Raw genomic sequence first — 22,259 nt, 5'->3', positions numbered from 1 at the left:
CTGCATTACTGGAACTATAAGAAAAAACAGAAATGTTTTACCAGACCAGTTTAAAAAGAAATTTGGAGTCAGAGAAAATATGTACTGTAAGTCAGGCCCAGTCTTAGCTTGTGCATATTGAGAGAAAAAAATCTCATCGAACCCCTGTCCTCTTCTTGTCTAGTAAAGTAGGTGCTGGTGATATTGAAGTCCTGCATAAAAACAAAATAGGGAAGAAGTAAGAAATAATATACCAATACATGGCTGGAATAGACACATCTGACCTGATGTTGTATGCCTATTTGGATGAGAAAAGACTTTCCATAACTGGAAGAAAATAGCATTCGAAATTATTTCTAGAAAAGAACACAATAAAGGAAGAATAATTGATTACAGTTACCTATTTACAATAATGGTAATTACAGCTTTGTCATTTGAAAGGTTACAAGAAAAAAATGCAGATGATAGTCCTAGTGATTCTCCAGGTTTGAGAAAACTTCCAGACAAGAAAGAATCAAGATGCTATGTATGTATTAGTGAAGAAACAAAAAGGAGGTCAAGCAATGTTCATACAATGTGTAACAGGGGGTTACATGTTCAATGCTTTCCTAAACACAAGTGTTGGGTGATAAGGGCAACATTCATTGGACAGCCTGCAATGTACTATTCAGTTAATATAATTATCATCTCTCTAAATAATATTAATAATTTCATTTTTCTTATGCGTTTCACAATGAAATTCATATGGATTTTATAGACATCAACAAGTTTTCTAAAAATCAGGTGTAGCATACATTATTATTATTATTATTATTATTATTATTATTATTATTATTATAGTTGTTGTTGTTATTAAGTCCCTGTCAAGGAGAGTGATAAAACACAATCAATTTTCATTGCATTTTTTTTAGCCTCTTTTTTTTCTTCCTAAAATCCTCTTACGTATTTACTGTGTTTCTTCTACCTCACTTCTGTCCACGTCTTTCCTGTTTTCTTCTCTTTGAGCATTTGCTGAAATTTCTTTTTTCTTATACTTTTTCTCTATGTTTTTCCTTGTGTGTCATTTCTTCTGTGGATGTTCGGTTTCTTGAAGTCTTCCATGGGTTTCTTTACCCTGTTAGTTTTCACAGTATTAGTTGTGACTATGTTAAAAGTCTTCTTACTCAATCTATTTTCATTCATCCTACACATGTGTCTGTAGAACTTTACTCTTCTTTTCCTGATGTTATTTTTAATCTCCTACGCCTGTTTGTACAGTTCTCTTGTCAGTCTCTTTATCCAGATCCCCTCATCCTGAACCAGAACGTAGATCTTCAGTATTTTCCTCTTTTTTTCATCTCCTTGATTTTCATTCTTTCCTTGATTGCTACTGTTTCTGAGGCATATAAGGCCTCTTGTAAGACTACTGTACTATACTATACTGCCTTAATTTGGCATTGATAGAAATACTTCTTTTATTGTAATGGTTTGATGTAAAGCAGTTTGCTTTTTATAGTTCTGTTATCCTTTCTTCATTGGATGTCAAGTTCAGTCCAGTTTTCCGTATAATCTCTTCCAGGTATTTGGAATTTTCTACTTGTTATCTTTCTATACTTTGTTACCAGTGTGTTGTTTGTCTGTAGATTTTGTGTTTATGTGATGCATTTTTTCAGAAGAGATTTGCTGTCCTGTTTTGGCTGAGATTTTCTGTAGTGTTTATAGAGTTTCTTTATATGAAAAAAAAAATTAAATTTGTATTATTTTTTGAAAAAAAAAACCTTTTTATTTGGTCACTAATAAACTTCATACTTTTGTGGGTAAGTATTACATTTTTTAATATATTTTTACACTGAATACCACATGATATATGGCAATTAAAGTAGAACATTGCATGTCAAGATAAAAATAAATGACACTTTTAGCACTCACCACTCAAAATGGCAGACTGCAAAAGGGTTAAAATTAATTTGTTTGTGTCCTTCTCTTTCTCAGGGCAGGGATTTGACAGACATCTGTTTGCATTACGCAGACTTGCAGAAAACAAAGGACATGTACCATCAGTATTTGCTGATGAAGCATATCAGAAAATCAATAAAAATATCCTTTCCACATCTACACTTTCATCAGATATTGTTATGGCTGGTGCTTTTGGACCTGTGGTTAAAAATGGATATGGAATTGGGTAATTACATTATTTAAAATTTATTGACATTTTGGAGTATAAACTTTGAAAAAGTGAATATCTGTTACAAAACAAAGGCTGATGCACTGATATATCAAAGGCTGTGGGGGTGCTTATTTGGGATCTAGGTATCTTAATTTTTCATCCAATTCTGTGATTGTGTGATAAACTTGGCAGTGCTATTACCACTATAATTTTGTTTGATTATACTTTATTTCTTTCAGTACTGTTTTCAATAGGTTAAAAATAATTACCACAATCAACTACATCTATGAAAGTTAATGGTTAGATCCACTTGCTGCCCAGACTAACAAGGAACCTCTTAAGTGCAAGTTCACGAGTCAGTAAGGCTGATTTGAAAGTGGTGTGTTAACAGTTATGATGCGAAAAAGTTTAGCTGCTAATGACTCGCCACACACATCAGGAGGGTGACGGCAAATGATTGTCAAGAATGAGTGTCAGGGAGGTGCAGAGATCAACCTTCTACAGGATGTGTGTATTACACTTCACAAAATGGACATCATCAACATTCAAGAAATGCTCAAAACAAACCATTAACTTGCACCATGAACACCAAATGAAAAATGGCATGTCACAGTGATCACAAAGGTTTGCACCATCAAAATCAAAGGCGAACTGCTTGGGAGTTAAGAAACTGTGCAAGCTGTTCAGCTAGTTATCCACTCTTAATGAATGCATGTAAATTCATATTGGTGTAACAGGGTGGTGAGATGCTATGGTATATGATGGCATGCAACCAAATGTGAAACAGTCTGTTGTGGAGCTTATCATGAAACTGGCTATCTTTTAAGGTGTAGCTGCAGATAGTTAGATTATATGTTTTATACTCATGGAAAGAAACAAACATCCAGAGGATGAATTTGTCCAGTGGTTCCAGGTGGTATGAATTGCAATGTCACATTTTTTTCTAGAGTGATAAGTTTGCTCTAAAGGAGTATGATTTTTATACACAGACCAGGAAACAAGCAAAAGCAAGTTATTTTGACCAGTTACTGACCAAAAGCAATACTCATACACCCATTTATCCACTCTTGTTCTCTGTGACATAAATATTCCCTAGTGCCCATGCAAGATCATGCATGTGAGAAAATATCATAAGGGGCAAAGCACCACCAGCTTCTCACAGCACAATAAATAACTTTCCAGCAAATTTTCCACCCAGATTAATAGTCGGCATAATTGTATATGAATGTGTCAAGGCACTGATGTTAGTTGATCTTAAAACAACTCTCTTGGTACCTCTAATCTCCAGGATTCCTTTCATATATATATTTCCTCTTCAAATTCGGATTGATCAGAGTTGAGAACAAAATTCCTTACTGAACGATAGGATAAGTTTGTTTATCTCCTCAGCAAATTTTCGAGCCGATTCTGCAGTTTGCTGTGCATCATCAAGTTGACACTTTCGTTGAAATTTCATTATCTTACATCTTCCAATTCTGTAGCAGTGTCTGGAGTTATGCAACCATCCACTGCTTCTGTTAAAATCACTGAAATGTAAATCACATGCAATCTGATGCGCATAACATGTGCATCCTGTTATCTGTATGGAGCATCCTTGAAATGCACAAATACCAATTTTTGTAACACATGCATCTTGTCCTCCATTGAATTTTCATAGTTTTTCTTATGGACCACATGGTCATATTGCTGTGGACTTCTTCAAAATCTGCTCTCTTCCATGTACGTAATTGTGTTTAGTACCTGCTCTTGGACAACAATTGTCCTTCACTATGTTTCACTGGAGACAGGATTTGTGGCTCCCTGTCCAACGAGGATGATGAATTACGTGGTTAGACACCTGTTTCACTTGCTAAGCACATATCATCATCGTTGTACTCCTTATGTACATTGTCAACTTCGCCAACTGTTGTTGTAGACATAATGCAATGTTTGCTTTGTTTATCTTTACGATTTCTCTGTTTTGTATCAACACCACTAGCACTCTTGTGAGTTACTCGTCAACTAAGCAGTTCGACTATGCTCCATAGCCTCATGCTGTGCTCACCATTGGATACCTCCAGACCCACTCCCTGTTGCCATTATCAGCCGATATTGTGGTTGCATCGTAGACAATATGTGGGGCGTTGAATGCCGTAAATGTCATTGGTCGTTTGCGACCTTGCACTCAAGGGCTTCCTTGTAAGTCTGAGTTATTCACTTAAAGCGCTAATATAACTAGCCACTCCTCAGAATTCAAAGTCTGGCCATCTGCACGATTTGAGAACATAGTATCTAGAAGAAGTGTATTCTACCATTCGAGCTGTTGTGGTGCTGTATCTGCTCATGGTCTAGTGTTAAACGTCACACACTGTAAATGCAAAACCACAAGTTTGTGTCCACTCCTTCATTTGTTTGTTTATTTTTTTAACTCATTTCATTTGCCTCCTAAAAGCATGTCTGGAACCTCAAACATAATTCGTTTCCAATTTCTAATCCATAACTAATATCAAAACCATCTGAAAACATTTCCACAAAAGTGCTTGTTACTACCTCAAGATCAGAACAATAAGCTCAAGAGTTTCCTTGCCATACAGTAGTCATCAACCACCCACTACCAGTCACTGCCCCATCTGATGCCAGCTGGCAACCAGTCAAGTGATTGTGATGCAGCACTTCTTGAGCACCTTCCTGCTCTCACATTGGTCAGCATAAAACTGTTTAGTATTGTAGTTTGTTCTTCTGTGCTAAATAACTTCGATAAACCAAGTGAACAATGTGCAGTAACATATTGGTGTGTCCATTACTGTCACATCATATGATGTGAGGAATATTGAAATATTAAACATTACGTAAAACAAAATTGGGTTGGTGCCTAAGCTCAAAACATCAGTGTTTGGTGAGTTGGCAGGTAGGTTACTACGACTGTATTAATCAATTGTCATTTTGTACTTGAAGTTTTAGCATTTGCCTTGTAATTAGGTATTGGATTTGGCGTACTTGAATCTTTTGGATGTTATTTAAGTGTTACAATATAGTCTCAAATAGGAGGTGGTCTGAAATTTGTGACACATTGTTGGCTTTGGATTTAATAAAATGCTGAAAGCAGTGGAGTCTGCTCAGATTTGTGCCGTGTGTGGGGTGACTGTTATCAGAGAAATCATATCAGAAAATGTTTCTCTCCATTCAAGAACGATCTTTCTGACGTGACTGATTTTGCACATTCAGGTCCCAATAATTGGTAAATGTGATAACTACTGTGCAACATTTGCATTTAATGGGTAAGGCACAGAAGTCTCGTGGAGGAGTACTGCATGCTCTGATTTAAAGCAGCAGAACTCAAAGAATCGACTATATCTGCATTTTTGCTTGAACATCCTCAGTTCACTCATCAAGCAGTATTGTTACTAGTGACAAGTTATCGTGCTTTCATGATTAGATAAGATAAGATAAGATACTTTATTGTCACATAACTGTTTTTATACAATCATTTGATTGAGAACATTGGTGACCTGTCAGTCTTTAACCTAAGTTGTTACAGTATTTTATATACTACAGGAAATACATAATACATACATTGCTTATTATAATAAAAATACAACATTATATTTTAAATCTTTTGGTAACTCAACGAATCATTACCATAGCCTTCACACACCTATATGAAGTATGGATGTACTGAACGGAATACAAACCGCCATTCAAACTATTATTCTATATATAAACATGAATATAACTTTGTAAGAAGAAATTAATGGCTGATCACTAGCAAAAGACACCTCCTCAAGCAAAGAGCAATGTCAATAAGAAAATTTTACTATTGGTGGCACAAAAAAAGATGTTGTTTACTTCAAACTATACCCCAGGGGTGTGTCCATCGCAGCTGGCATTTTTTGCCTATAACTGAGATGCTTTTTGATCACATTGGAAGGGAAAAAAAATAAGAAAACTCTAATGAATGTTCGTACTGCACAATATAGCCTGCCTGCACTTGGATACTTTAACAAAAGAAGTTATCAAGAAAATTCCTTTCCAGATAAAACTGTTCTTTGAACCTGGATTGACAACATTGTTACCTTCCTACAAGTATGTTACTACAAATGTGTTAATCTGAGCATTGTCAGACTATTTTAAATAATCTGAGAGAATATATTTTTTCGTGTCTAATTTCTCTCTTATGTTTGCTGTTGTGTCCAATAATCTAATGGAAACTCGATATAAAAATATGCACTGAACTAATACGGATGAATTAGAGCTTAGCATGATAACCATCAGACAAAAGTCTATTTTAACAAAACATACTGGGAAAGGGGGGGAGGGGGTCGCATTATGAGGCATACAGTATCATAAATTTTGCACCCTTATGTATACCGCAGGGTTCTGAAAGCAGCGGAAAGGCTCTTGATGTAAAACTTTTCTTAAGTTTTTTTTATTGATATTTGATCTGGCTGCCTGTAGCTCTCGCACACGAGGTAAAAGGTTGTCTCCAACAAGATTGGAAATGAGAGCTAAAATGCAGCCTTTGTTTTACTGTGTGAACATGTTACCATGCAGCTAGCAACCAGCTGTCTTATTTATCTCATTATCATTAAAGATTTGAAAAAGCTTTTCTTAAGAATTCTGTCTTTGGCACTTCCCCTAACACAGAACAACACAAATGGAAAGATGACGACACAGCATTGACTGCAAAGTGTGAACAGTCGCAGAGCAATTTTGTGAGGTACAAATAATGTACAGTTTTGAAACTAACAAAGGAACGGTCCAATCAGACATGTCGAAACCTGCCCTGAAATTTTTTGCACAGGAAGAATAACACCAAAAGAAACACAATGTCAAAAATTTTAGCTGCTAAGCCACACTGCAAGTATTTTTTTAAAAAATGTTGAAAATTGCCAAATTCGTAGCTTGCCAGACAGCTGGAGAAACATACACTCCTACTGAAGAGCTATAGAAGACTGGATATGCGCAAACAGCAGGTACAGATTGGTAAACAGTAGAGATGGGTCGTTCGCGAACTAATGGGTCCAAACGAATGGTTCACTAATATGAACGTAAGGAGCGAGGAACGAATTCTAAGGAACGGTCTTTCATAGTTCACTTCGATCGCAGCTTTCCACTTATAGTTACCTGGAACGGGAAACGGTCGGTCTCGTTCCAGTCTCGTTCGTGTCTGTCTTCGTCTTCGTCTCGGTCTGGGTCTCAGTGTCCCTTGGCTGGACTCATCCTACTTCATGGGGCCACGCATCACAGTTCCTCTGCCGACTGCTCCTAGTTAGTCCAGTATCGAGCTGATGTTTGTTTCGTTCACTGCACACGCCCATTACAGATCTCTTCCAAATCTTTTTTTAACTCTGAACTTCCGGTTCTATTCGTATTCTATTCAGCGACCGGTAATTACAATGTATTTTATAATTACGTAAATTACATAAAAATTACATGGTATGTAATACATACATCTTCTCAGGTAACACAATAAGGGCATATTAGCTTACTTCAATATTTCAATAAAGAGCAGAAGACATACTTATAAAATAACAAATTTTTGTTATTACATATGCAAAGGCATGGCACACACGAGTGGCCATTTTCCGTCTTTTTTTGGTCCAAGGTAAAACAGCATGTTCATTGTTATGGAAGGCAGACAGGCTTACAACCGAATGAAGCCCGCACTCCATAATCGAGTGTCTGGTGTCACATTTTGGAAAGAGAATACAATAACATCTACAATATTATTTCAATGGTACAGGGTGGCGCACGAAAAATCGGTTCTGAGTACTAGCTCCTCATTGCTGCCCACCAGTCATCGTCTATTGTTTTCGAAGTTGTTGTTTGCTTTAGCTTATTTCTTATTTCTTTACTGCCTAATTATTATGTGTTTATGTATTCTGCTTGTAGTGGTCAACAAATCGTGCGTAATTGGTGAGCAGTCTGTACTCGGGGCCGGATCTTCGTGCGCCATCTTATATTATTTCACTGCGATCAGCCACATAATGCTACAATTGGCTAAACAAGAGGTTTTGCAAGAATCACAAAAATTACTTCTAAAAGTGTGTGAGAATTCTGTAATGAATAAAAACTCTGTACTCCAGAAGGGAGGCAAGTGGCCCCTGTTTGCGCCTTCCATCTTCATTCACCTATGCTACTAATTTTCAATTTTTCATAATAACTATATACCATGCACAAATGAACGGTGAATGAGTAAAAACAAACGGTTCCCAAAAAAGAGCGATCACCAGTGAACTAGTTCCCAAGGTTGAACGAATTTTCCCACCTCCAGTGAACAGTTAACATGGCACAACATGATCATAATTTGTAAAATGAATTTCAGTTTCCATTGATAGTTTCTCTGACACCATTGTTCGCAGATACTATTCACTTGAATTTCTAAGTTGTTTAATATCTGTAATAATTAGCAGTTGCCTTTGTAATATCACTAATTATTAACAGTGATGATAAAAATTAATTAATTTTCTTTGTGTTTTTTTGTGTCTGCTTATTAATTGCATCTGCCTTTATGTAGGTTCCAAAGATTCTCAGTAATATGGTATCCAGTTAATGCTTACAACCTTGGAAACGTGAGAACATGGCATGCGATCAGAATCGCCTACTTCTCCCAAAAACCTACAAATGTGTTTTTAATTAGTTAATTTCTTGGACATTCATTTGAACGAATTAGACATTTTATTAGAAATTGCAGAAATATTAGATGAAACAGGAAGTAACTCATGATTCTGTGTATTGTGATCTGAATAATGATCGTTATGCTACTTACTCCAGAGCAAAAATCAGTACCTTCATAGTTCAAAGAAAACATGGAGAGTAATAACTTTCAGTGGCGAAGAAAAGGCTGTAAATGTTTTTTATGAAATGAAGGGGGAGAAAATGCTTAATGTTAAGCTGTCTCCAAAGCTGGTTTCATTTCATGAAATCTGAACATGATAATGTGGAAAAGGAAGAAAGACTTACACACAATATGAAATACATGCCAAAATGAAGCTTGCAAAAGTGTGAAAGACAAGATAGGCTTGTTCGACCTGGTTAAACAGGAAATTATATGGTAAAGGAAGTTGCAAAATTATGAAGTTTACATCAAGTAAACATATACAAGAGATGTCATTAATAGCTAATACTACAGAGAGATTTGTAACTGATGTGAAGACAAAGCTTCTTGTTATCCCCTAAAATGGGAGTAATAGGTATTACTACAGAGAGATTCATAACTGATGTAAAGTCAAAGCTTCTTGTTATCCCGTAAAATGCTGTGTATAAAGCCTATTAGTCAGGTTTTGTGCAAGAACTGCGTGCAAACCACACTTTATCATTTCAAGTGAAAAAAACACAAAGCTGCTTTTGCAGTCAAAGAATGCTATGACACATTCATACGCAACTATGCCAGTGGTAATTATCATTGTATTACTGTTTCCACAGTTTTATATTTCTCTCCAGGGAAAGTTAGACCACAATTTAAAAAAAAAATGACCATTTGGTTCTAAAAATCTTGTAATCAGTGTAGAAAAATCTGGAAAAATGGGAGAGATTAATTTTCAGTATTGCATCTGAAAAATTTCTTTCCCAGTTACATAAAATAATTCATTACTTTTCTTGAATTCTGGGACTGGACATAACATCATCTCTTCAGGACGACAACACTAAGACTGTTAATATAATTCAGATACCAAATGGAACCAACGAGTGATTCAGCCTCTCCATAAATTAATTTTTCAATGGTATAAAGCATTTTTCAGAAAACTGTCTGACAATACGTCTGACAGCTCTTCGTCATTTCAGGTTTATCAGTGAACAATATTGTTAAATTTGAGTCTTTTTTATATTGTCAGTTTGCATCACCACATGTTACGTATTTGATCATGCATGTGTGTTACACGGTGCAATGTGCAGAACAATGGCCACGACCATTTGTAACTACTTTCCAGTTCTATCTAAATAAAAGTATGAATTACAGTGAAGTGATTGAATGCATTCTTATTTCATTTAACAGGTGTGCCTTGTGTAAGGAAAATGTTTGTTCTCATTATCCGATAGACACCTCACATTTTTGTGTTGACTACAGGGAATAAAGAAGGAACTGTTTTATTGTTAGTAAAACATACATTACTAAAAAATTATCATAGGAAATGTGCTACAGGAATTCTTATAAAATAACTCATGCCAACAAATTAAAGTTCCAATTGATGGAAGTTGTCTGCAGTGCAACATCGTGTAGGCCTTGATTTTCTTTCTTCTGCTTGTCACTTGTGTAACAATTACATATGGACCAGTGTAGGTGTCAATATGAAGTGAAAGTTTTCCAAAGTTAATGATTTGAAATATCATTGGCATGGTTTAAGTGCTTAAAATTTGCGTGTACGCACTTTGGACTTCACATTATATGGCGCTACTTTTATTGCTGTGGCGAATAATCGCCAATTCACGCACCAGGAAGGAAAGGCTATATGAACCACAGTTCTAAGCATTTCGTCATGTAGCAAAAATGAGTGACTTTTAACATTAAAAAAATAATAATACTTGCAGTGTACCTTTAGCAGCTAAGATTTTGACAGTGAATATCTTTCGGTGTGTCCTTCCTGTGTGAAAAATTTTAGGGTAGATTTCGATGTGTCGGATTGGACCATTCAGTTCCTTGTAAGAAATGTTAGTGTATGAGGAAATAATTTGCAGCAACTGAAAGAGTGGCCTCAAAAAAAAAAGTCTGAAAATTAAACCACCAAATGTGTACAGTGAATATTTGATTTCAGCTTCTGCTAACATGAAAAGATAAGCATTTTTCATCAGAACATAAAAAGATGAACACAAAAAATGCTGACAGAAATGTATAGAATACATTATCCTTAAGGATACTGTGATTCAATCTATGAAAAACAGGAACATGAAAAATATCAGCTACTCAAATAATCCCAATATTGTAACTGATAGTGCTTTGTAAGTAAGTATGTAGAGAGTCTAATGAATGAATATTATGACAGGAAGAAACCAAAATAACAGTAAGAGGGTCACCAAGTAAGTTAGCACATTGCAGTAACAACATTACACTTAAAATTTACCTAAACAAATAGATTGATGTATAAGCTTGTAATGTTTGTTTGTTGTGTTGATGAGTATGTTTTTATGAAAGCATATGCCAACTGTCACTTTTTTATTTGAAGTTCTAGTATTTTTCTTGTCATTGTGTATTGAATTTTGCATTTCTGAATCATACAAGTATTGTCTAAGTCTAATGAAACAGTGTCACACACACTGAGGGCAGGAATTGTTGGCGACACCTACACAGGACCTATCATCTTTACCCAGCATCTCACAGGTGGAGCAACTCACACTTCCTGCAGGTTACATTGCCTCCCAGGCTAGAAGATGTGCTTTTGGTGATATGAAGTGTAATGTGACTACCACATGAGGTGTACCAGCTCACTTCTGCATTTCAGTGCAGAGCCATCTTGATAGCAGCTACACTGACCACAGATTGAGGCTGAACTGATGCTGATGGTCTGCTACCTCAAAACCACTAAAACACTAGTACAGACAGAACATTCCCACTTGCCTGGTGTGTTCTTGAACACAAGATTTACTTTTCAGAGAGAGAATAAATTGACATACCTTTCATCAGGAAACTGATGAGTGAAAAATGGTTTTTTCTTTTACTGAAACTCCTCCACTTTGCTGACTATATGATCCACTAGGCACTGCCAGCAGTAAACTATTCACAATTCACCTGATTATGGAGAATCTTTGGCATGAATTCAATTCAGTATACATCCTAGACAGGAACATCACTGTTGATGAATCATTGTTACTCTGGAAAGGACGGCTTGGATGGAGGCAGTTTATTCCATCAAAGTGCAAAATATTTGGCATAAAATTTTATGAAGCCTGTGAAAGCAGCTCCAGGTATGTATGGGACTTTATTGTTTACACTGGAAAGGACACTAATTATGGTAGCCACTATCCAGAGGAAACAATAAGCTCTTGAATTGTTTAGAGCATGCACATGATCTACTCGGGAAAGGCCACTGCATTTATCTTGACAACTGGTAAACAAGTCTAGATTTGGTGAGCTAACTTAGCAGCAATAATACCATCATTGTAGTACAATGTGGCAAGACAGGAAGGGGTTCCCTGCCTTTGTAAGAAAGAAAAAACTGCAGAAATGAGTGTACATACCATGGTACAGAGGCAGGCAGATGGTAATGAAATGGAAGGACAAAAGAGGTGTTGTTGTGGTCAGCACCTTCATGATGATAGATTTTTAGATGTAAACTCAAAGAAGGGAATCGTTCAAAAGCCACTTGCTGGTTTTGGTTACAACACGGATATGGGAGGTGTGGATTGGTATAATTCTCAGTTGCAAAGTTACCAGATGGCCAGGAATCGACTGAAAAAAATATAATCAGAAGTTGTATTGCCACTTGTTGAACATTGCATGCTTCAGGGCATACATTGTGTACAAGGAGAATGGTGGTGAACAAAGTAGAATGAGCTTTATGATTAGTCTTTGTGAACAGTTGGCCATATCTAAATCACAACAAGGATGATCTGTAGAATGTCCAGTTTGAACACAGAAAGTAACACACCTTGCAGCCAGGTATTTTCCAGACCTTCTGTTGCCCACAACAAAGGAAAGACCAATAAGTAGCTGTATGGTGTGCATGAGAAGAGACATTCACAAAGAAAGTACGTACTGGTGTGGAGGGTGCAAAGTTCCCCCGTGTGCAGCACCTTGCTTTAAAATATTACACACTGAAAAGACTTGTAATGTCATGGAAATAATGTTTTGTTAACTTCTGCAGCGTTTTTTGTTGTTCCCCCCCCAACCAATATCAGTTTACATTTAAAAACGAAAATGTGAAGGAGAGCTTTTATGTGTGAGAAAAGTACACACCACCTCCACGACCGCCGCCACCACACTAGGACGCACTGGCAGATATTACCTACTGAGGAAGAGGTGTGGGTGCATGAATAACCCACTTAACAGGTTGAAAGGCCATATTTATATTTGTTTGTTCAACATTCCACATCATAATGTTTATCATGAATATGACTATGGGACATTTGACTGACTAATTAATGAACAACTACATGAAAAGGTCTTTTATCAATGCTGTGGACCAGAACCTAAGGAAAGTTACAGAAGGATTAGGGAACACAGTAAAAGTGTATCATGTTGTCATTAATGGTACAGCAGTACTAATTTTGAGTATGGACCACTGTCCCTTGCCACTGAGTTCGGCCTCAGTGACCAGAGAGAGAGAGGTCACAAGTGTGCATGTGCTTGGGCGTGTGCGTGGGCGTGCGCGTGTGTTTTGTCTACTTTAGAAAAAGGCCTTTTGGTCGAAAGCTTAATATGTATGGCAGTCTTGTTGTGCCTACTTGTGACTCAACATCATCTCTATATGGGGAGCAGCGGTCTTCCCTTTTCTTAATATTGTCATTATTCCATGTTGGATTTTTCATTGTTTGATACATTTTTTTGTGTTCTAATAACTTCATTAAATTAATCTTTGCAGGTATAGCATTTCTGATGATCGTCTTGGAAGTGTTGTAACTACATATGCTCAAGAGAGAGACGGCTCAGACTTTGTTTCTTGCCTGAAGACAGCATTTGAAGACATTTATAGTGTTCTTGTTAAGAGTAAACAATAGTTGCCTACCAGTTCAATATCTGTTTAATAATTTATGCAGTAAGATATTTTTCATTGTACAATTTATAATTTTAATGTGTTACTGTATTGAGAAGGAATTCTTTATTTTTTTTTATTTTTTTATTTTTTACATTGTGTAGTTGGTTTTGTCTGATTAGAGGATAGAAAATATTCATGAATGCTTTTATTAGGTATTTTCTGTCTGTTTTGTTACCCTTGATTTGTTAGTTCCATCATATCATTCGAATAAAAACGATAGAATTTCATAATATGTGAGAACTGGTGATTTAATGTAAGAGTAAAATGTCCGCAAAACTGACACCATATACAGCAGTGATTGTGGAAGTCCAGTGTGGAAACAATGTAATATGTAATTAATATCATGTAAACTTTCACATAATCATGAAAAGTATTTTGTCAGTGTGAGAGTGTACTAATTTGGATGAACAAAGGACACACACACACACACACACACACACACACACACACACACACACACACACACACAGAGAGAGAGAGAGAGAGAGAGAGAGAGAGAGAGAGAGAGAGAGATGTTAGAAACCTTTATTACAATGTATGTGATAAAAAATTTACCAGTAGCTAAATAAACTGGGTTCTGACTATGTCTGGCTCATCTGATTCAGTTAAGTGTGCAAAAACTGCAAGAAACCCAGTTTTTGTATTTATTTATGATGTTTGACATATTTTTCACACACTGATTTTTTTAGAAGTGGGACTTAACAAAAACATTGGTTAACATGCCCACATTTTCCACAATGTGGATATGGAGACTGTATTTTTAATTGAATAATAAAAGTTTTATTTGAATGGTTCTATAAATTTTGAGGGCTTTGACTCATTATCAGTTGTCCTTTTATGAAAAATACAATTGCATTATGATTGTTGAGGTCTCTCTCTCTCTCTCTCTCTCTCTCTCTCTCTCTCTCTCTCTCTCTCTGGAATCAATAATGAGGCTATTGGTTTATTTGGAAATGATTACTCATTCATCTGTTTCATAATGATGGGATCTTATGATGTCAGCTATCAGCTATGCACAGAAGCAATCTCCTCCTGAAATTGAACTGTGTGGTACATGGCTCAAATAGACTAATAGACTAATGATGTTGGCCAGCCCATTGTTCACCAAACCCCAATGCTGCCTAGGCTCCCTGAGGTGTGTTACACTGAAACACAAGAAAGCTTACAAAAAAGCAAGCTGGAACTGATACCACTTGTGAATAGTTCAATCTTGCCAAATAATTAATTTTTTTCCATTTATATTTCAGCTGGACATGATTACGTATACTGTGAGTATTTTGGCTTTTCCTTTCAGTGTAATTAGTTTTGCTATAGATCATATTAATTAAAAAGTTACTAGCAACTGAAAACATTTCTACTATACAAGACAGGAAATTTAGACTGAGCTAATATACGGAATCTGATGTAGAAAGCACTCATTCCACTCTTCCTGGGAACTTGTTTTGATTTGCTGGAAACTAATTAACTTAAGAGATATTCATAATTGAAGTTTGGGACCAGCCATAACACTTGTTTGATTCTCAAGTTTATTATTATACGTTCATAAGCCTAATTTTTCTGGACTGGATGATAGCCTTCATTGAGCAACTAATAAAAAACTTGACAAAATTAATATAAAGGATTATAAATGCTTGAATACAGCTGCCATACTTAACAGTTAGGGAATTCCCAATTTGGATGTATAATCTGGTTCCATGAGCTTTCATACACAGCTCAAAAGAATTAGGAGAACATGAATTGAGAACTGGATATGTTACGAAATCATACCTTTATTTTTCACAGACTAAGTAAACAACAAAATATTACATCTCATTGATTTACATAACAAGAACTGAAATGTCTGAGAGGTGTCAAAAAAAGTGAGGCCATGCGGGATAGCGTCTTGCCACGGTTCGCGCGGCTGCACTCCTCGGAGATTAGAGTCCTCCCTCTGGCATGGGTGTGTGTGTTGTCCTTAGGGTAAGTTAGTTTAAGTTAGATCAAGTAGTGTGTAAGTGTAGGAACTGATGACCTCAGCAGTTTGGTCCCATAGGAACTTTCCAAAAATTTCCAATAAAGTGGGAAGAACTATTCACCCTGTCATAAAGGTTGCTTTTAATTGGGCTTTGAGAGCTTAATAACATGTGTGCGCTTTCCATGAGTGTTTATCCCTGTCTGACATTTATGTGGCACACGGCATATAAGTCTATGGAGGTCACCCCCATGGTATCCATTCCCATTCTTCAAAGAGAGCCCTTGAGAGTTCTTTGCAGAATGTGCAGTGGGAAGGGATGACCACAAACATGTCTGTCAAGCATGTCTCACACATGCTCAATGGGCCTTAGTTCGGGACTCACTGCCGGCCATTCCATTACTTCAATGTCCAGGTTTCACAAGGGATTGATAGTGATGCTTGCCACATGGGCCCTGGCATTATTGTGCATGAGGAGAAATTCAGAACCACCACTGTTTGAGGCCCCTATCACGTAGGCCCGCTGTGTGCAACTGCTGGCGCATTTTACTACCATCTGCCAGCAGTGGCTGGAGACAGCTCTGTCTTGCCACATGATGTTTTGGCTGCTTCCTGAGTGTGATAGCTGACACAGCAACAGCAGTCACTGCTGCTAGCCACTCTACCTGTGTAGCATCCCTTGCTGCTGAACACACCAGCCATCTGCTGTGGCAGGAGCAGATCTGGCAGGTACATTCTGTCTGGCCAGGCCTTAAGGCTCAGCACCACCCCACGCCCTCTCCCCTTTCCCCAACCACCCCTCTTGCCTTTGCTGTTTTTTGTCTAGCTTTCTCCCTCTTCCTCTGTGCTCTAACAACTGATGCATCACATCACTTATCACTCCCAATCAACCTGTCAGCTTCATGTGATCTTTGTGTTGAATTCCATCAGTTTTGTCTCCTGCTACTGAGAGTGATGACAGTTATTCATTTAAGTTTCACATAATGCTATCGTGTATAAAAGTGCTTGTTTTGATACAATTTTGTTTATGTGAAAATATTCTTGAACAAGATAAGACAGGGTAAGCTTAATCTCTGCTAATGATCCAATGTGAGAAATATACTGTATTTAAGCCCAAATGTAGTGTTTCATTTCAGATTACATAACAGAACAACAAAAAGCTATCGAGCTATAAACCTAAATCTGGAGCTTTAAAAAGAAAGCTGCAAAACGACAGATTAGAGAGAGTAGGTCGTCAGACAATTACAAGATTTTTAAGTGCAATGAAAAAGAAGAGTTAAAAGAAGTTCTGCCTACAAGAGTCCTAGAAAGACAACCTTCATGCTCTGTTGTGCAGTTGGTTTCAGACCAAAAAGGTGTAAAACAGATCACACAAGAATAAGATACTGTGGCTTCTGAACAGCTAACTGAAGCCGAGAAAACAAAAAAACAACAGACATTCTCTTACTGTATGCTAAGAAACTAATGAAACATGTGATAATCCAGGTCTTGGTATGACCATTGGTAACAACAGTTGTAGTTTGGACGATCTTTGTACTTGGCCTCCAGTGATGAGTTGTAAACGTCAACAGGAAATAGTATCATCTTGGGCTGGTTTCTCAGCTTTTCAGAACACATCAAAGTCTTTTTCCAACTGATCTTTCAGGGTAACATTTCTATGAGACGTTGCTGTACATGAACACAGCCAACAACAGAACATATAAATAATTTCTACATGAATGGTTAAGTGGAGTGAGTCAAAAAACAGCATTCATTGTGTACTTACAGCATTTTTAAGTTAAGTCAGAGTAAACTTGCAAAAGCAGGATTTTCTACAAAAAACACCCTACAATTGATGTCTGTTTTTTTTGGACATGTCCAAAAGAACAGACACCATTTTAGATCCAGCAGTCATTATGAATTAAGGCAAAAAGGACTTATAGACCTTGACTGCAAGCAGGCATTGATTGAAATCAATGAGGAGAGTTGAAAATTAGTGCCATACTGGGATTCAAACCCAGGTCTCCTGTTTTACAGGTTGTTACCAAGGCATGAAAAAAGCTCTGGGAAGCAAAAACTACTTAGAATGGAAAACTCTTCAAACTTCATTGAGAGGACACGATTGTGAAGCTATTACTCAAAGAATTCTGGACACAAATTTGTTCTTAAGTATACAAGGTTTAGCTTTCCAAGAGCAAAAAAGGTTAGAGTGGTGAGGTTCACAACAGAAATTTTTTGAGTATTGGAATTGATTGGAAATTATGACGGAGTAACTTATGAACATCTGGCCAGAGTACAAGAAAACTAACAAATGAACAAAACTATGATAGACCAAGCTCACTATCTGTATTGGTATTTGTAGATTGAATGTATTTCTTTACATGGAAAAAACTATTGAAAACCATTTTACATCAGAGAGAAGAGTCTGTCGTCTATGGAATTGTTGTTGATGCAACTCCTGGCATTTCCCCACCATGAGGAGAATGTACACATTATGAAGTATGTATTTCAAAATATATATAAAAAAAAGTCATTCGAAGTTTGTGACAGATTTATTGAATTTGTGAATATTAGTGGGAAAACAGGCGAGACCATGACTGATGAAATACTGTCCACATTAAAAGCTCATGGATTACCGCTTGCAGATTGTCATGCTCAGAGGTCTGACAACGGCTCCAGTGTGTGAGACACACTGGTGTGTCCAATCGAGAATACTTGCAAAATCAAGTCTGCCATTTTTTATCTCTGCTGAGCACACTCTCTGAACAGATTTGGTGTCATTGCTACTGAACTGAATTATGATGATTTGAAATTTTTTTCGGAAGGGTTGACAGTTTTTATTCTTTGTTCTCTAGCAGCCGTGTTCAATTTTGAAGCACTATGCTTTGAATCTCAAAGTTGTAGACCTGTCCCTTCTGGATAAGGTACCCACATTAACTCCACCAGCAAGAAATACTGTTTTGGGACTCTAGAAGTACTTTGGATCTTTGAAAGGTCTCCTGATGTCGTTGTTTTGACAAGATCTTGATTTCTATTGATCACAAAAATGTCATTATACAGAACAAAGAAATTTCCCTCAAAGTAGGTGACTTAATGAGATGCAGGTCCTACAACATTCACGGAAAACTATTTTGAATGAAGCAGAAGTAGTTGCCAGGGCAGTCGGCATTTCACCAGGGTTTTTTATCAAAAGAAAATCCAATGTGGATGAAAAGATGCGAGAGCCTCTTTAGCTGGCAGCATCAAATGAATTCAAATCTTCAGTTGTCCTTCCTGTTTTGGATTTTGTCATGGCAGACTTGACAACACTATTTGGCTGAGCAGTGAACACATTTGTGATCTGTTTTCACCAGTTTTGTATTTCATGTGCATGGAAAATTATGAACTGAAAGTTAAACCCACCAATCTTGTCTCTTATCCTTCAGACGTAGCAGATTCAGACAGTTTAGTTGATAAAATTCTACACGTGAAGAGCATCTATAGCACAGTCTCCCAATCGTAAAAGGACCGAATGAAACTTCCCAACTCCAAATACAAGAAAATCCTTCAAGCAATTTTTTTGAATCTGTGTACTGCAATTCGACTTTTTAGCACAATTCCAGGAAAAGTGTCTATGGCTGAAAGGTCTTTTAGTAAACTGGCGAACTCATAATAAATAAGGCAAAGGAGCATAGCAGGCCAATGTTGTCTGAACCATTTAGCAATTGAGAATAAATTGGCCTAGAATTGTCTTTTCCAATGTATTCGATCATTATAGTAAGAAGAAAGCTCAGAAGACTATTATTAAGAAGTCTTATTTTGTAGCCATTGTCTATGACTGACAATGATAATAATTTTAGTTTTTTGTAGCTGTTTTCGTTTTAATCTTATGGTGTTGGATATATTTGGTGCACCGATTTTTAAATAAAATAATTTTATAAATTCAGTTTAGTTTGGACTTATAAAATAGTTACTACAATTATACCCTGTACTTTCAGGTTAAATTATATTCTTAAAAAAAAGCATGGGTAAAAAATGACAATGCACTTACAATGTAACACACAATTGTAAAATGGGGGGGGTAGGGGTAGGGGTAGGGGTAGGGGTAGGGGTAGGGGTAGGGGTAGGGGTAGGGGTAGGGGTAGGGGGTCAGACTCTGACCCTTGGTCCAGGGCCTGTAATTGATTGTGGGGCCATGGCCTTCCTACACTATTACAGAATCCTGACCGAATCTGTCAGTTTCCTGGATGACTTGGCAGGTACTGTTCACCCCAGCATCTCCACACATGAACACGACCATGACCTTGTGTCATGCTTGACATTGATTGGCAAAGGTGTTGGATGATCTCCTGAGCAATATTGTGTCAAATTCTGTCCAATTCACCCTTTAGATTGTCAAAATGCCAACCAGGTTGATGGGCCCTGCCCATAACACTCTAAACGTTCTCAATTGGGGAGAGATCCTGTGACCTTGCTGGCCAAGGTAGGGTTTGATAAGCAAGGAGATAAGCTGTAGAAACTCTTGTGAACATTGTCTAGCTGAAATGTAAGCCCAGGATAGCTTCCCTTGAAGGGCAACAAAAAGGATCGTAGAATATCACCAACATTACCCTGTGGTGTAAGGGTGCCACAGATGACAATAAAAGGGGTCTTGCTATGAAATTAAATGGCACCCCAGACCATCGCTTCTGGTTGTTGGGCCGTATGGCAGGCGACAGTCAGGATGGTACCCCACTGTTGCTTGGGGCACCTGCAGAGATGTCGCTGACCATCGGGGCTCAGTTCAAAGCGAGACTCGTCACTGAAGACAGTTTTACTCTAGCCAATGAGATTCCAGGCTAAATGTACCATACACGACTGCAAATGGGCTTGTTGGTGTACAGAGCACAGTTGTAGTTGGTGCAAGGGGCACCATGGGCTCTGTGTAAGTGTGTGTGTGTGTGTGTGTGTGTGTGTGTGTGTGTGTGTGTGTGTGTCACGTATTAACAGTCCTTGTGGTCACTGAAGCACCAGTTGCATGTCAGATCGATGATAGTGATGAATCCAGGGCTGTGAGCACCTCTTTGATGACTGCTCAGACCTCAGTTTCTGTCATCTCTCTAGGTCGACCACTTCTTTCTTGCCTGACGGTGTGGCTGAGCGGTTCTAGGCACTTCAGTCTGGAACCACACGACCACTATGGTCGCAGGTTCGAATCCTGCCTCTGGCATGGATGTGTGGGATGTCCTTAGGTTAGTTAGGTTTAAGTAGTTCGAAGTTCTAGGGGACTGATGACCTCAGATGTTAAGTCCCATAGTGCCTAGAGCCACTTTTTTCTTGATGCTGTATTTGGCCATCATTCACCCATTCCTGCCAACATTGTTGAATAGTGGCATTGCTCCCATTTAGTTATTGAGTGATTTTCCAAATACTCCAACTGGCTTGTTTCGCCACAACTACACATCTTCTCACAAATGCTGATATTGGCATATATTGTTCATGTCTGCATGGCATAGTTACTGTCCAATTGAGTACTTGGAATGAAATTCGTAAAGATTTTATGCCCTGATGTCGACAAGTCCCCTGTTTATTACCGTTGTCATCTGCAAGAGAAATTGGACTGCAGCATCACACATTCATCCATCGGCTGCCAAAATGTACAATTTTGCATTTTCCGTGCGTACCTGTATGGAATTTTGATTTGTTATTGATCAGCAGAAAGAAGATAGGCATAATTTTGCTGCTTAGTTAATGCAGGGGGAAGCAGAAGGATCCCTGCACAACGTCTGGTTATCTGATGATGCATGGTTGATAAACAAACAAAATATAAGGTTTTGGGCCACTGACCATGACCATGACCATGACCATGAAAGAGACAATTGCAGTCAAGAAGCTGTGTTGCCCAGTCTTTTACTTTCACTGTTTACACAACCCCCCAGTAACACACAGTTATATATGACTGTCTCGTGACCAAAAATCGGGCCCTTATATATCATCACAATAATAGGTGCTGAAACTACACACTGTTTGAAGTTAAATTTACAGAAATTACAATCAAAACTTAACTCATTAAATTAACTGACTACATCGAAAAATGGATTTTTTTTTTAACATTTTCTTCTACTACAAGAGTTAGGCTGAATTATTTGTTTAAATCATGAAATTAACAATTATAGTTACGCAAACAATACTTTTGACAAAACTGTTAATTACTATAGAATTAATGAAGGACTGACTTTGGTATTATGTTTTAGAATAGAGCCAAATAGATTACTAGCATTTTGTCTTCCAAATGTTTATAATTAGTATAGAATTTATATTTGTGTATACATCAACAGTAGAACTTGAGTTATGAAACAATTTTCAGGTATTTTTACTATTGGTGTTTACAATAGATATGACCAACTGTCAGAGTCTAGTGGAGAGGAATCTCTAGTGGCTGTAGATGTAGGAAGTATGTAGCAGACCTCAGTAGTTACTGTGCCTAGAACAGTTGCAAAGTCGAAGAGGAAGAAGAAGGTTCTGCTGTTAGGTTGTTCTCATGGCAGAGGTGTAGGCCAGCAGTTGCAGGAAGTGC

At 37.4% G+C, this 22,259-nt stretch overlaps 1 protein-coding gene across 4 annotated transcripts in view; it reads left to right on the top strand.

Moving 5' to 3' along the window:
* LOC124721965 (carnitine O-palmitoyltransferase 2, mitochondrial) overlaps positions 1-14,024 on the top strand; it is a 150,614-nt gene extending 136,590 nt beyond the window's left edge. For all 4 annotated transcript variants that reach the window (XM_047247129.1, XM_047247130.1, XM_047247131.1 and 1 more), the window contains exons 12-13: positions 1,951-2,140; positions 13,621-14,024. In XM_047247129.1, coding sequence (XP_047103085.1) covers positions 1,951-2,140; positions 13,621-13,756 — 326 coding nt within the window. In that variant the 3' untranslated portion in view covers positions 13,757-14,024. The remainder of the gene's footprint in view (positions 1-1,950; positions 2,141-13,620) is intronic.
* Positions 14,025-22,259: the final 8,235 nt, after the last annotated feature.

This window comes from Schistocerca piceifrons, chromosome X (assembly GCF_021461385.2).
Source record: "Schistocerca piceifrons isolate TAMUIC-IGC-003096 chromosome X, iqSchPice1.1, whole genome shotgun sequence".
Classification (NCBI taxonomy): domain Eukaryota; kingdom Metazoa; phylum Arthropoda; class Insecta; order Orthoptera; family Acrididae; genus Schistocerca; species Schistocerca piceifrons.
This window is presented reverse-complemented; position numbering and strand designations above follow the sequence as displayed.